Source organism: Pteronotus mesoamericanus, unplaced genomic scaffold (assembly GCF_021234165.1).
Source record: "Pteronotus mesoamericanus isolate MK-2021 breed Mesoamerican mustached bat unplaced genomic scaffold, CSHL_Meso_final contig_164, whole genome shotgun sequence".
NCBI classification, from domain to species: domain Eukaryota; kingdom Metazoa; phylum Chordata; class Mammalia; order Chiroptera; family Mormoopidae; genus Pteronotus; species Pteronotus mesoamericanus.
In genome coordinates, this window is record NW_026555065.1 from 9,890,301 (window position 1) to 9,904,223 (window position 13,923).

Genomic DNA, 13,923 nt, shown 5'->3' on the forward strand with positions numbered 1-13,923 from the left:
TAAAATAACGCAAGACAAATAAAAAGCATCCAGTTCAAATATCACAATAAATGCAAATATATTAAACTTGCCAGTTAAAGGATAGAAATTTTCATATTGAATAAAATGAAATCTAGTCCTATATTATTTAAAGAGACATCTAAAAATGAAGATGCAATCCAAAGGATGGTAAAAGCTATATCAGGAAAATACTAAAGAAAAACTTAGGTAGCTTTACTAATATTAAACAAGATATGTTTTAAGAGACAAAGCTTTATCAGTAACGAAGAGGGTCACTTCATATCAATAAATGGTTGTGTTTTACCAGAGACTGTTAATAGTTACAAACTTAAATTCACTAATAAAATAATTTGAAATTTATAAAGGTAAAAATAATGGGGCTAAGGGATATGCTGACAAATCTAAAGTGTGAGACTTCAACACAGCTTTCTCAATTATTGGTAAGACAAGCAGAAAAAAATGTTAATAAAGATCAAGATGATCTGAGCAACGCATTTCACAAGATTGATGTAATAGATACATTCATAAACCTGTACCTATTACCCATAAAGACAAGAAAAAGAAAACCTATAACCAAGAATAAAAAACTTCAAAATTCAGGATAGTGGATACTTCTAGTGGAAAAGTGGGTCAAGCAGGAGGATGGGGGTCAAGAAACACACAAGTAGCTTCAGTGATATTAATAACATTCTAGTGCTTGAATGCTGTGTTCATGTACTTTAATGTAATGCATGTTAACTTACATTTATGTTACATATATTGTTTTGTCTATATTAAACACAGTATAAGAAAACTCTACTGCCCAAATATATTCTTCATTCTTTGGTGTATTTCAGATTTTATTTTGGTGTGGGAGGCTTTATATTTCAAATTATATTAGGAAAGGTGTTAGACAATGATTCATGTCCTCTTCCAGCAGACATTCCATTCCAGTTAACATTAATTAAGTGCCCACCACATTCATTATGTCTTTCAATACCAACAGCAACCTATAAAATGTCAATGGACAGTTCTTCACAATCATAGAAAAAAAGTTAGGTTTATGAGCTAATCCATCTATTCCTCTTAGAAACCTAGAGCAGACCAAAGACCTTCTTTTATGGGTCATCTTCTCTTTTACTTGTGATTAGAGCATCACAGAATTATATAATGTTATGTGTTCATATTTGTACTACAAATGAAGAAACTGAGCAAGCTGAAATAACTTAGCTAGAGTCAGACATCTTTACTTTCAAAGAGCTCCAGAGTAGAAAAGTCTACATCTTCCTGATACTTACTCTGAAATTCAGTTAATGCAAAGCAGAATTTTCTAGTTTCTCATACAGTTATTAACAAGTATTTTAACTGAAATAAGTTGTAAATTTAAAAGGAATAATTTTGGCAGTATTGGGCCATATTTTAAAGCAGAGCTTGAGTTATTTTATTTGCCACAAACTCATATTTAATGATGAACTTTTGTGAAAAGAAAGGTGTTGAGTCTTCATTCTTCATTTAACAAATTTGTTTTCATCATTTGTAGTATGAAAGGTAGACACCAGGGCAACTCTAACCTTTACCTTTTATTTCACTTTTTATTTTGAGATAATTTCACATTTATTTTAGAAAGTTTCAAAAATAGTGCAAAGAATTCCTATGTACCATTCACCCTACCTAATCCAAAGACCTTATTCAAATCCCACCAGTCGTCCCAATAATGTGTTTGGTTTTTTTTTCCTGGTTCAGGAGCTGATCCACAATTACATGATTCATTTATTTTTATGAATCATTAGTGTCTTTTATTTTGGAACAGTTTTTTTAAAGGCTTTCTTTGTCTTTAATGACCTTGGCACTTAAAAAAAAGTAAAAAATTAAGGCCACTTATTTTGTAGTATGTGCCTTAATTTGAATTTGCCTGATAATTTCCTCATGATTAAATTCAGGTTATGCCTTTTGAGTAAGAACACCACAGAAAGATCTGTGTCCTCAGTAGATCATGTGAAGAGCACATGATAACAATTAGTCGCATCACTGGTAACATTCACTTTGATCATTTGCTTAAGGTGCTGTCTGCCAATTTTCTTCAATGTAGAGTGACTATTTTTTCCTTTGTAATTAATAAGTATCCTGAGGAGAGATAGTTCTGAGACTACATAAACACCTGAATTTTCATTATACTTTTGCCCACTGAGTTTACTCTCTGTTGATGATTTTTGCCTGCAGCAATTATAACTGTTGTGTTTGACAAATGGTGATGATCTAATTCCATCATTTCTTCACTGCTGTTAGTTGGAATTCTACTGTGAAGAAGTTTCCGTTATGTATTTAGTTATTCCTAATTTACTTAGTTACTCATTTAAAAACTTTACATCAGTGTGGGCTATTAGATGCATTTTTAATTCTATGAATAATATTTCATTGATGTTATTACTTGTTTCTTTGTTCAAATGATGCCATTATTGGCTTTTGGGACGCCCCTCATGGTGGCTCCTGTGTCCTTTTGATATGTCCCATCAGTTTTTGAATGCATACTTGACTTCTGGCACCACGATAGCCCAGGATTATTTCGTGCTTCCCTGCTACTGCCCTGAAATAAACTATTTCCCCAAGGAGCCCTGGTCAGAGAAGAACACTTTAGACAGCAATCAGAACTTTTGAAATGGCCCAGAGAAGCTGAAAACCTTCAAGTACTATGGAGATATCTGCTATCCTGTTTACCAACAATGTTGTCAGTACAAGCTTTTTAATTGATATACTGTATGACTGGGCCTACAAAAATAGTAACATGGTAAAAATAGAAAATATTTTAATCTTCATCATACCAAGAAAAATAGTCATCACATTTACCATTTGAGCTCAATGGACTCTTTATATTTTTAAAATTTTAAATTATTTTATGAAAAATTTATAGAAATAAATAAACATATAGCCAAACCAACAAAATAAGAATTTAAACATAGCAAACCAAATTTTCTCATGTATTTTTCTAGTTTTAGAGATACGTGTACCTGAAATAGGCAATGACCTCAGGTGCACCTATGTGTTCATCAGCTTTCTTCTATGAAACAGGAAATATTAATCTCATAAATACTGATTCCAGATTTTAAAGATATTTCTAGTAGATTATAACTTACTATTTCTTGTTTTTCTTGCATGTGCATTTTCACAGTGTAATAGTATTGAAAAGTTTGAAGGCTCATAATTTCATAGGAAAGAGGATGGCCAGCTTTTTGTTTCATAATTACAAAAACATTTTTATTTTTAGTTGTATAACTATAAATTAGATGGATCAATCCATTGAACTTTTCTATTTTTACATATCTATCCTTCCACTCACCTCTGTATAAAAACCTATCTTCAGCATTTGCCCATTTATGAATCATAGCAAGTAAATTTGTACCCACACATATCATAAAAGATAAAATAGATGTCTCATATTCTTTGTTAAAAACAAGATGCTCCAGGTTCTTTTTACAAAATAATACACGATTAAGTCCTTCCAGATGAATGATGGATTGGAATATCATATTTTCTTTTTGTGTTTCTAAATATACTGTTTGATCTTTGATTTTTTAATTTAGAAAATTTATTTACCCTAATCCTAAATTCATAATCCAAGATTTTGTTCATTCAGTTAATCTAGTGTTTCTGCCTGCCTGCCTTCATCTTCTGACCTAACAATTGTGAAACGTCTTTGTTCATTTTCTTCTCTTTTGCATTATGAACAGAAATGAAAAATTCCAAATTCTTAACTGTGCTTAGTGAAAGCTAAAAATAATATGACAAAAATGGTGTCTACAGGCATATCCTTTTGAAAGATGATGCATTACTTTGGACAATACAATAAGTAAATCAAAGGTGATGAAATAGTGGTGATGTGTTTATTTATTCATGTCTAGTAATTTTTTGCTTCCTTATTATTTTTAGGGTTTTTTTTAGTGTAGTTGCAAATAATTGCTGAGAGATGATTAAATAGTTTCTATGATGATGAAATAGCAAAATATTTCAAGATCTAGGAAAAGATCAATAAGATGCCATAATATATTTTAGATTTATAAAATGATGAATGGACCTGAATATAATAGTAAGAAAATGAGTTTTATTCTATTAAAAATAAGTAACTTTTTTCTTTAATCTCTGGAAGACCTTTAAGAAACAATGTCATGAAATATCAATCCTTACAAATAGTTAGAACTGCTAAACAAAGAGGCTTATAAACTAAAATTGGATTGTGATGATAGTCTGGAGATTAAGAAGTAGATAAAGAGTGGATAAAAGAAATAAGGAATATTGGCAAGACCCCTTGTTCCATAAACGTGGTAATATTTAGATATGAATTCTAGATGTGAATCTGGATATGATGAGCTGTGAACTGTTAGGATATTTGTTAGGTGGAGTGAAAAGAGAACTAGACCAGGAGTCCAAGGACTATAGCTCTAAGTTAGGCTTAGACATTAAGTAACTAGTTGTGTTTCTTTGAACTGAGCAATCATGAAAACCATGGTAAAGTGGAAAGAGCAATAGACTTTGAATCAGAGCCACTATAAGAACTTGCGCCTTAGGACTCTTAACTTTTGGTCTCAGTTGTCTCTCTCTGTCTCTCTGTCTCTCTCTCTCTCTCTTTTTTTTTTGTAGAGGTCATAAAATCCTGCTGTTAGGGTTGTTGTATTTAATGAACTACTAGAGAATGTAAGACCCTGCCTGGAAAGCTGGAACTCTAGTCCTCTTTCTGCTCTTGTGCCTAGAAGTAGCTAATCATTTACTGGATAAATGAATACATTATGTTAAGTGTGTTTATAAATTACATATTAAAATTATAACATGTATGAAATTAAAAGCTCATTGTGTTTATGCTCAATACATCGGTATTTAGTGCTATATAGAGTTAAGGTCTTTTTTTCTTTTATCGTGAAAAGCCTTCAGGGAAAGAAAACTCGTTCAATACAAACTCATTGTTATATCAAATCCAGGAAAAAAGCAAAACTTTGAAGTAATATAGAACTTAATTTTTAAAATTGTAGCAGTATACTCATTTAGTCTCATCTGTGATTATTAAAATAACAGGTGATAACAAATCAGCTTATCATTGTATTTGAGTGACTCATAAGTTCAGAAATGTTCATTGTCACGCCATAAGCTTATAGAATAGAATACCTCTGTGTAGTCTTTGAGCTTTCATAGCCTAAAATTGTTAGTTCGAGTTTCTGTCTTAATTTCAATATGAATTTTAAAATATCTTTGCCTGTATTTTCCCTTCTCTTTCAACTCATGTCCTACAAATCTGAGAAATTGACCTAAATAATTTCTCAAATCATTAGTCTCTATGCCATTTTATTAAAATCTTCATTTTTTATATAAGGGAACCAAGGCTCTTAAGAAAGCCTAGAGAGACCAATTTGAAAGTTGTAGACCTTTTTCCTTTGCTAAGCCATGTAGCCTACTCAGAAAAGAGAAATAAATCTAACTGAGATTTAACTTGTAACTTGTTTAATTCACTATTAGTTGGGTCAGAGTCATTGCTCAGTTCAGGGTCTGAGCGTAAATGAAGTAAGTGCTTATTGCAGCAGCCTTCAAGTTTCCCTTGTGAAGACACTTATGCCTATGACAGAGAAACAAGGATCTAAGGTCTGACCACTGTCCGTTTAATCTACAATTTACTCCTTACAGGTATGGGCCAGAATTTGGATGATCAGTAAATATTTTCTCAGCCTTGGTGTATGCTTTGTATGTTTATGAGACTCTGTTCTTTCATTCTCATTTGGCTCTCTCACTGGATGATAGGTTCACTGTCTTTATCTTTGGATGACATTGAGGTAAAAAAATATAGAGGACATCCCTGAATTGGTGATGAAGTTGGACTGCATACTGTTTAAGGGTCACTTACAGGACTTCCAGCCAAGATGGAGGCATTGGTAGATACACTTTGCCTCCTCACACAACCAAAAGAAGGACAACAACAAATTTAAAAACAAAAAATAACCAGAACTGCCAGAAAATCAAACTGTATGGAAGTCCGACAACCAAGGAGCTAAAGAGGAAACATTCACCCAAACCAATAGGAGGAGCAAAGACGGGCAGCGAAGGCAAGGACACACAGCAAGGTGGTGACTGATGGACCAGGTGGTCCCACATTTCCCTGTGGATAAACCATAAGGAACAGCTGGAGAGCATGACAAACCATGCAATCCAGGTTCCAGTGATGGAAAGTAAAGCCTCAAAACCTCTGGAGGTAAAAAGTTGTGGGGGTTGTGGCAGCCGGAAAAACTCCCAGCCTCACAGGAGAGTCTGTTGGAGAGACCCACAGGGTCCTAGAATGTACACAAATCCATCCACCTGGGAATCAGCACCAGAAGGGCCCAATTTGCTTGTGGATAGTGGGGGAAGTGACTGAAAGCCAGCAAGAGCCGAGCAAGAGTCATTGTTCCCTCTCAGACTCCTCCCCCACATACAGCGTCACAATGCAGTGACCTGGGTTGCCCTGCCCTGGTGAAATACCTAAGGCTCTGCCCCTCCCATCGTAACAGGTACACTGAGACAAAAGAAATATGACCCAAATGAAAGAACAGATCAAAGCTCCAAAAATAGAACTAAGCAATGAACAGGTAGCCAATCTATCAGATGCACAGTTCAAAACACTGGTACTCTGGATGCTCACTGGATTAGTTGAGTATGGTTGCAAAATGGAGGAAAAAGTGAAGGCTACGCAAAGTTAAGCAAATAAAAATATACAGGGAGCCAACTCAAATCAATGATTGGGAGCCGAAGGAAGAGATAAACATTCAACCAGACCAGAATGAAGAAATAAGAATTCAAAAAATGAGGAGAGGCTTAGGAACCTCTGAAATAACTTTAAACGTTCCAACATCCAAATTATAGGGGTGCCAGAAGGAGAAGAGGAAGAGCAAGAAATTGAAAAGTATTTGAAAAAATAATGAAGGAGAACTTTCCCAGTCTGGTGAAGGAAATAGATTTCCAGGAGATCCCGGAAGCTCAGAGAATCCCAAAGAAGTTTGACCCAAGGAAGCACACACCAAAGCAAATCATAATTACATTACCCAAGATTAAAGATAACTAGAGAATCTTAAAAGCAGCAAGAGAAAAGGAGAGAGTTACCTACAAAGGAGTTCCCATAAGACTATCAGCTGATTTTTTAAAAAGAAACCTTGTAGGCAAGAAGGGGCGGCCAAGAAGTATTCAGTCATGAAAGGCAAGGACCTATATCCAAGATTGCTCTATCCAGCAAAGCTATCATTTAGAATGGAAGGACAGATAGAGTACTTCCCAGATAAGGTCAAGTTAAAGGAGTCCATCATCACCAAGCCCTTATTATATGAAATGTTAAAGGGACTTATCTAAGAAAAAGAAGACCAAAAACTGAAGAGTAAAATAACAACAAACTCACAACTATCAACAACTGAACTTAAAAAAAAGGAAAAAAAGCAAACTAAGCAAACAACTATAACAAGAAGAAAGTTATAGAAATGGAGATCAGAGGGGAGGAGGAAGAATGGGAGAAAAGGTACAAGGAATAAGCATCATAAATAGTAGGTACAAAATAGTAAGAGGGAGGTTAAGAATAGTTTAGGAAATGGAGAAGCCAAAGAACTTACATGTACAACCCATGAACATGAACTAAAAGGAGGGGGAATGCTAAGGGGAGGGGTGGTGCAGGGTGGAGGGGAATAAAGGGGGAGAAAAGAAAATGGGACAACTGTAAGCGTAATCAATAAAATATATATATTAAAAGAGTCACTTAGTACTTTTCAAATTCTGTACTTTAATTGTGTACCAGCAAGCATATAGAATAAGTATGACTACCATGATACTTCCATAACAGTTTGCCTTTGACTGGCTTCCTGTGACCTGTCTCACCAATCCCATTCTGCCATCTGCTTCTTTAGATTTTTATTAACAACGAGTGGCAGAACTCTGAGAGCGGGAGAGTGTTCCCTGTCTATAATCCAGCCACAGGAGAACAAGTGTGTGAAGTCCAAGAAGCAGACAAGGTAGGTCCTTCTTAAAAAAAATTCCCTATGAAATTGCCTTCCACACTCCACCACCTTTTTCGCAAGTGCAGATAGTTCTTCCTTTATTTGGAGTGTAGTCTCTCTTCAGTTATACCTCTTTCTCTCTAACAGGCAGATATAGACAAAGCAGTGCAGGCAGCCCGCCTGGCTTTCTCTCTTGGTTCAGTGTGGAGAAGGATGGACGCTTCAGAAAGAGGACGTCTATTGGATAAGCTTGCAGACTTGGTGGAACGAGACAGGGCAGTTCTTGCAGTAAGTAGCCTAAGAAAACATTGTCTTTACCCCAAATTTACCTTTCCACTGAAATTGGGATTCCTCAGTCTTTCTGAAAATGTGACATGAAGCAGACCTGGGGAACAAGCGAAGGAGTGCATAATACACACGAAAAATGAGAGATACTTGGCTTTTGCAGTCAGGTAGGGGAAGTGGTGGACCAGCTGAGTGTCTCTCCTTACTGAATTTTGAAGAACAAAACCGTATCTTCCCATGACTGGTAAGGACCTTCCTGCCTTCTTCCAGCCTTTGACAAACAAAACAAAACAGTTAAGCAGCCAGAGATTCACCATGGTCTTTGCAGAAAACCAATACCAAGTGATTCACTTCAGAATCAGAAAGGACGGTTTTTACCTCCCACCCCGACTTAACATCCCTCCTCCCCCACTCCTGCCCCACTGAAGAGAAATCTTCAGAAGCACAGGGCATGATATGTACTTCTCTTGCATTTCTGGTCCCTTTGTTCTTCTGTCACTTTCAGCAACTATCTTTCACTGAAACAATCCTTTTCTCACATAAGGAACTTCCCCTCTCCCCATGGTTTTTTGTTGTTTCTGCTGTTTTTAAAATAAAAGTCATTTTGTTAGAGAATACAGACTTCTTGGAATCTGGGACCATTAGGGAGTGTCTGTTCTGTACGTGAGGGATCTCTGCATGGATGACTGACTCACTCATGGATGAGACAGCTGATCAATTAATACTTAGGGCATCTTTGTTCAGACAGGGCATTCAAACCCAGAATACTACACCCCACCATCTGCTTGGGACAGCAGATCACTGTGCGGCTTGCTCTGGGAGAGGAGGCATGAGTCCCCTTCCTCAGGGCGACTTCTGCCATCGCGTCTTCCTCCTACCATCTCCCCCAGGGGTCTGTTTCGAGTATGGGAACAGAAAGGAATCCTTTATGGAGATGGTTTGGAATCCTAGCTCTATGTAACATTTATTTGTCTATAAAAACATTTTCTAATCTGGTACTTCAGGAGGTGTTAATGTATATTGTGAAAAAGGTGTTTCATGGTGAAATGGCTCCTCTTTAGAGATTCGTAAGACACTGAGCATATTAAAGACTCTGAAAAGCCCTATCCAAAGTTTCTCAAACTTATTTAAATAAGTCGCAGTGTTATTTATTTATTTTTTTTGGCTCACCTATCAGTATCATGCAAAACTGAATTCTTTGGAATACCACGGAGAATGCTAGTCTCTATGCTTGTCTCTTCACTGGGTTATGATTTCTTTGAGACTGACAATTGTATTTTACTTTAAAAAAATTCTAGCACAGTGTCTGGCACATAAATGATCAATAGGAGGTACATTGATGGTCTGTAAAGGTCAGTTTGATTGATTTAAATATATACAATATTTACGACATCAGATTAACAATGTGTACTGGATGATGTATTAATAGTTCATTTATATAGTTATATTTTCATGTCATAAAATTCAAATGCCATTCTTTTTCTGACATATGTCTCATTGTGATTCTTAATAGATAATGATTGTTAACATAAATGGTTACTAAAAACCAGCCCTTGGGTTGGCACTCCTACCTTAAAACGTACTTTTAAACATGACCAAGTCATGACAGGAGAGAGTTTTAATAAGAAGTTGTCTCTGGAATATAGGGGAGCACCTGACTAGGAAACTGAAGCTAGTACTGTATTCAAAGAAACACAGTGGAAAATAAACCTACGGTGGCAACTCTCATGGGAATTTGGCTGGTGTCAGTAGCTCACAGGGACCACTTTTGGTCATTGACTCCATTCCACTCTACTGTGTAGATGATTCTGTGCTAGACATGGAGAATGTAATGTTCATCTCATGAACACATAAATGTTCTAAAAAGTACTGGGAGCATTTTGATTCCCTTTAATAAAGCCAAGCTAATATACAGTGGTAAGTATTGTCACATGGTATTTTTAAAATGAGCTTCATCTTATACACATAGCAAATGGATAAATTGCACTGTAAATAATATTTTCATGTCATTGAATGGAGAATATTTTAATTTTAGTTTTGTCAGCACTCAGTTTTCACACTAGTATGTGATATAAAATGTCCTTATAGAGAAGGACATGAGATTACAGTTTTTATTTCATTAGTTCAACTTGTAACACCTTTAATATTTCCCAAGTCAAAGTACTCTTCTCCTCTCAATGTGTTCATTTGCAATTTCTTTTGTTACCAATTTAACCACTTTAGGAACATGCGATTAAAATACCATTTATAATCTAAAACTGCTTAATATCTATTTTTATTAAATGAACCAGATACTTCATTCTTAATGGATAATGGTTGTTAACATAAATATTTACAAAAAAACAGCCCTCAAGTTGTTAAAAGTTGAACTTCCCTAGAGGAGATCTTGTTTATTTGGTGGCAATAAATAAACCCACTGTGAACCATGGATACTCCATTTCTCAGCAGGGGTCTTGGCAGCTGTGGAAAACGTTTTATATTCTCATCAGTTACATAAAAGCCCATATCCCTGTTCTTCTTTATGGATTTAGATTACTGGTGGAGCCTCTGAAAAATTCCCCCCGAAGCTCTGATCATTAATATAACAGAAGCTGGTTTGACAAACAGTATGTCTTTATCGTCAGTTGAAGAAATCCTGTGTTTATGTATTTGGGTGGCAATTGCTGGAAACACACAGACACAAGAACATGAATATATATATTCATTGTGATTTTTACTGGAAACTAAACTAAACTGGCAGTACTAAAATCTTTGTATTTGAGAAATCAGAGTTTACCAAGTGTGCATCACTGTTCATATTCATCTGTATTCTCTTGCCTTCTTTTTTCTTCTGCTCCAGAAATTATTTAGCATATCACTGGAAAGTTCTGTCTGTTTCTTTTCCCACAGACCATGGAATCCCTCAATGGCGGCAAACCGTTCCTGCAAGCTTTTTATGTGGATTTGCAGGGGGTCATCAAAACCCTTCGGTATTATGCAGGCTGGGCTGATAAAATTCACGGGATGACCATTCCTGTAGGTATGTAAAATCTGAGTATGTTGAGAAAGAAAACATGAGGCTCCACCAGAAACACACTTTCACCACCAACACAAGCAGCAGTCACAGAGAATACAATTATGAACACACTTAAGCAGTCTGAACCGAACAAAGAACAAATAAATTACATCACTCTGATAATATCCCTATTCCTTTCTGTAGATAGTTCACATATAAGTGCAGGGTCAAGCCACTTACATTGATACGTCAATCAGCCCAAGGAATAGGTTTGTGATTGTCAGCTGCTGAGTGCTTAGCATTGTGCTTGGTTAGGGTCTGGTGGTGTGGAGAGGCCTTGGGCATGGGAAGTCAAGGACATTTTTGAGAAGATTAGCATTTAGTTCTTTCCCTCCTGAAACATAAAATCTAATTGTTTGGAGGGAAATATGTTAACAGTTGTTTTCTCTTGGTGGTGAGATTATGGATGATGTATTTCTTTTGAAAAAACACTTTTCTATATTGACCGTGAATTATTTTCACAATCCATAAAAACAACAACCACCCTGACACCTTTTTTTAAGTTGCAAGGCTTAGCCTATCAGCACTGTATTCCTTTAAAGGAGAGGGAAAGTATCTAAACTAAGTCAGTTGGTGGAAAGGTCTTGACTGGAGCGTGAATACTGGAGATAGCTAATACCATGTTGAGAGCTCGCCCCGCACCCCAAAGGGAAGGCACTGTTGTTAACATCCTCACTCACAGGAGAGGAAACTGAGGCCTAGAGAAGTTAAATAGTTTTTCTAAAAACCCGGCAAATTAGTTGTAAAGCCAAAAATTTAACATCAGAACCTGGTGACTCACTTCACTAGAAGATCCCTTTTACATAATGGGAGGAAAAGATTATCATGACAGGAAAGAGACTGAATAAAAGAGCTATGTGGGTATTAGGAGTGGTGAGTAGATATAAGGAAAGAAAATACATGTTTACCGAGGGGCTCATGGATGCTACTAAGTACCATGCCAGGTACTCTGCCTGTGTTCTCCAGAAAGCAGCCTGCTTTCCCTGTGCATACTAGGAAGAGTAAAAAGTAATGCTGGGAACTTGGGAGTGCCATGGGAGGGTCTTCCTAGACTGAAGAGGTTGATTTATAAAAAGGGGATGTTGGCTGATAGGGCAGATGGCTTACAGCAGTTCTTCTCAAACTTTATTGTGTGTATGTGCCACCTGGGATCTTCTTCAAGTGCAGTTTCTGATTGACTGGCCTGGAGTGGAGACTGAGATGCTGATTTCCACACCAGCTGCCAGGTGATGCCTGGGCTGCAGGTCTTCTTGAGTAGCAAGGGGAGGATAGAGACCAGCACCAAGCAGGTGACTACTATGATGCCTCATTCAGGCATAGAGCAAGGAGAGAAGATGTCACAGTGGGAGTACAGAATGGACAGAGATGATACTTCAAAGGACTATTTTAAAATTGCTTCCATGAGTGATGGTGACGTGTGAAATGTTAATCTTTAGAAAATGAGCTTTGAATTATAGGCACCCTTCCCACTATCCAGAGGTTTCACTTGTTCAGCAGACTTAGAAGGATGGAGAAGATTGCCCTTAGGGAGTGTCGGAATCTTAGTTCAGTCCTGCTCTAGGAATATTAGAGAACCACTGTTCTCCAGGATCACTTGCAGGATTTGGGAGTGGCCTAAGAAAGGCAGAGCCACTATTTGGTATGAGCAAATCTGTTGGAGGATCTCGGTATTAAAACCTTTGTCACAGACATGACAGATATCAGGTTGGCCTCCCCTATTTCAGTGCAGAAAGGCAAATTAACAAGATCAAAGGCCTTTCTTTTTTTGTCCCCATCCCAACTGCCATTTTATTATTAAAACAATACATATATTTCAAGCATCTAAATATCTACTGAAATGTTTTACAAATATCTTAGGAATAAGGTGAAACGGAAAGCCACATGCATAAATCTCTAGTTGGCCTAATGATGTCTTGGTTTTCATTTGCTTCCTTAGGAGAGAAGACCCTGATTTAGATAACAAATTATTGAAGTCTCAGATAATGTTTGCTGCTTTACTGTAACTTTCTCTGGCTATACAAGTGGCCAATGCATAGCTCCACTGCTTTCCTCTCTTGCTCTTTGGACATCCTGAGGATGTCGAGCTAGGAGTTAGAAATACAGGGCTTAGAAATGGCTTTCACAGCAGCCGTTTCTAAGCCACCTTGATTCATAAGCTGGTATTCACCCTGTGAAGGAAAAAAAGTGAGGAATTTTCTTAAATGCTAAGTAATTTTTTATTACCCCAATTTTTCTTAAAGTCCCCTTAGAGGGACACCAGGAGGAGTCTCTCTGCAAGGTCACATATATGTATATACATATAGGCTGAGCTCTAGGAGGCTGGGAGTTTGGGATATAAGAGCTCTCACTACGACCTCAAGCAGATGGAGGCAAATGTGAACCTGGCAGCTTTCCTTTCTGTTCCAGTTTTAGATACACTTGGGCTTGCCTGTGGGCTCCTGAGAAATCAGCCCCCGACCTCTGACTAGTTTAGAGCTTAGTGAATGCAGCTGGACTAAACCAGGGGGATTATAAGAGAAAATCAGGGAAAAGCTGTGTCATTATTATCCAGTTTTTTATTTATTTAGTTTGTTAAAAATTGTTGTTCAAGTACAGTTGCCTCCATTTTCCCCTGCC

At 36.8% G+C, this 13,923-nt stretch overlaps 1 protein-coding gene across 2 annotated transcripts in view; it reads left to right on the forward strand.

The window, feature by feature from the left end:
* Positions 1-13,923, forward strand: part of ALDH1A2 (aldehyde dehydrogenase 1 family member A2) — a 95,105-nt gene that overhangs the window by 32,894 nt on the left and 48,288 nt on the right. For both annotated transcript variants that reach the window (XM_054565362.1, XM_054565363.1), the window contains exons 2-4: positions 7,878-7,982; positions 8,115-8,255; positions 11,142-11,271. In XM_054565362.1, the coding sequence (XP_054421337.1) occupies positions 7,878-7,982; positions 8,115-8,255; positions 11,142-11,271 (376 nt within the window). The remainder of the gene's footprint in view (positions 1-7,877; positions 7,983-8,114; positions 8,256-11,141; positions 11,272-13,923) is intronic.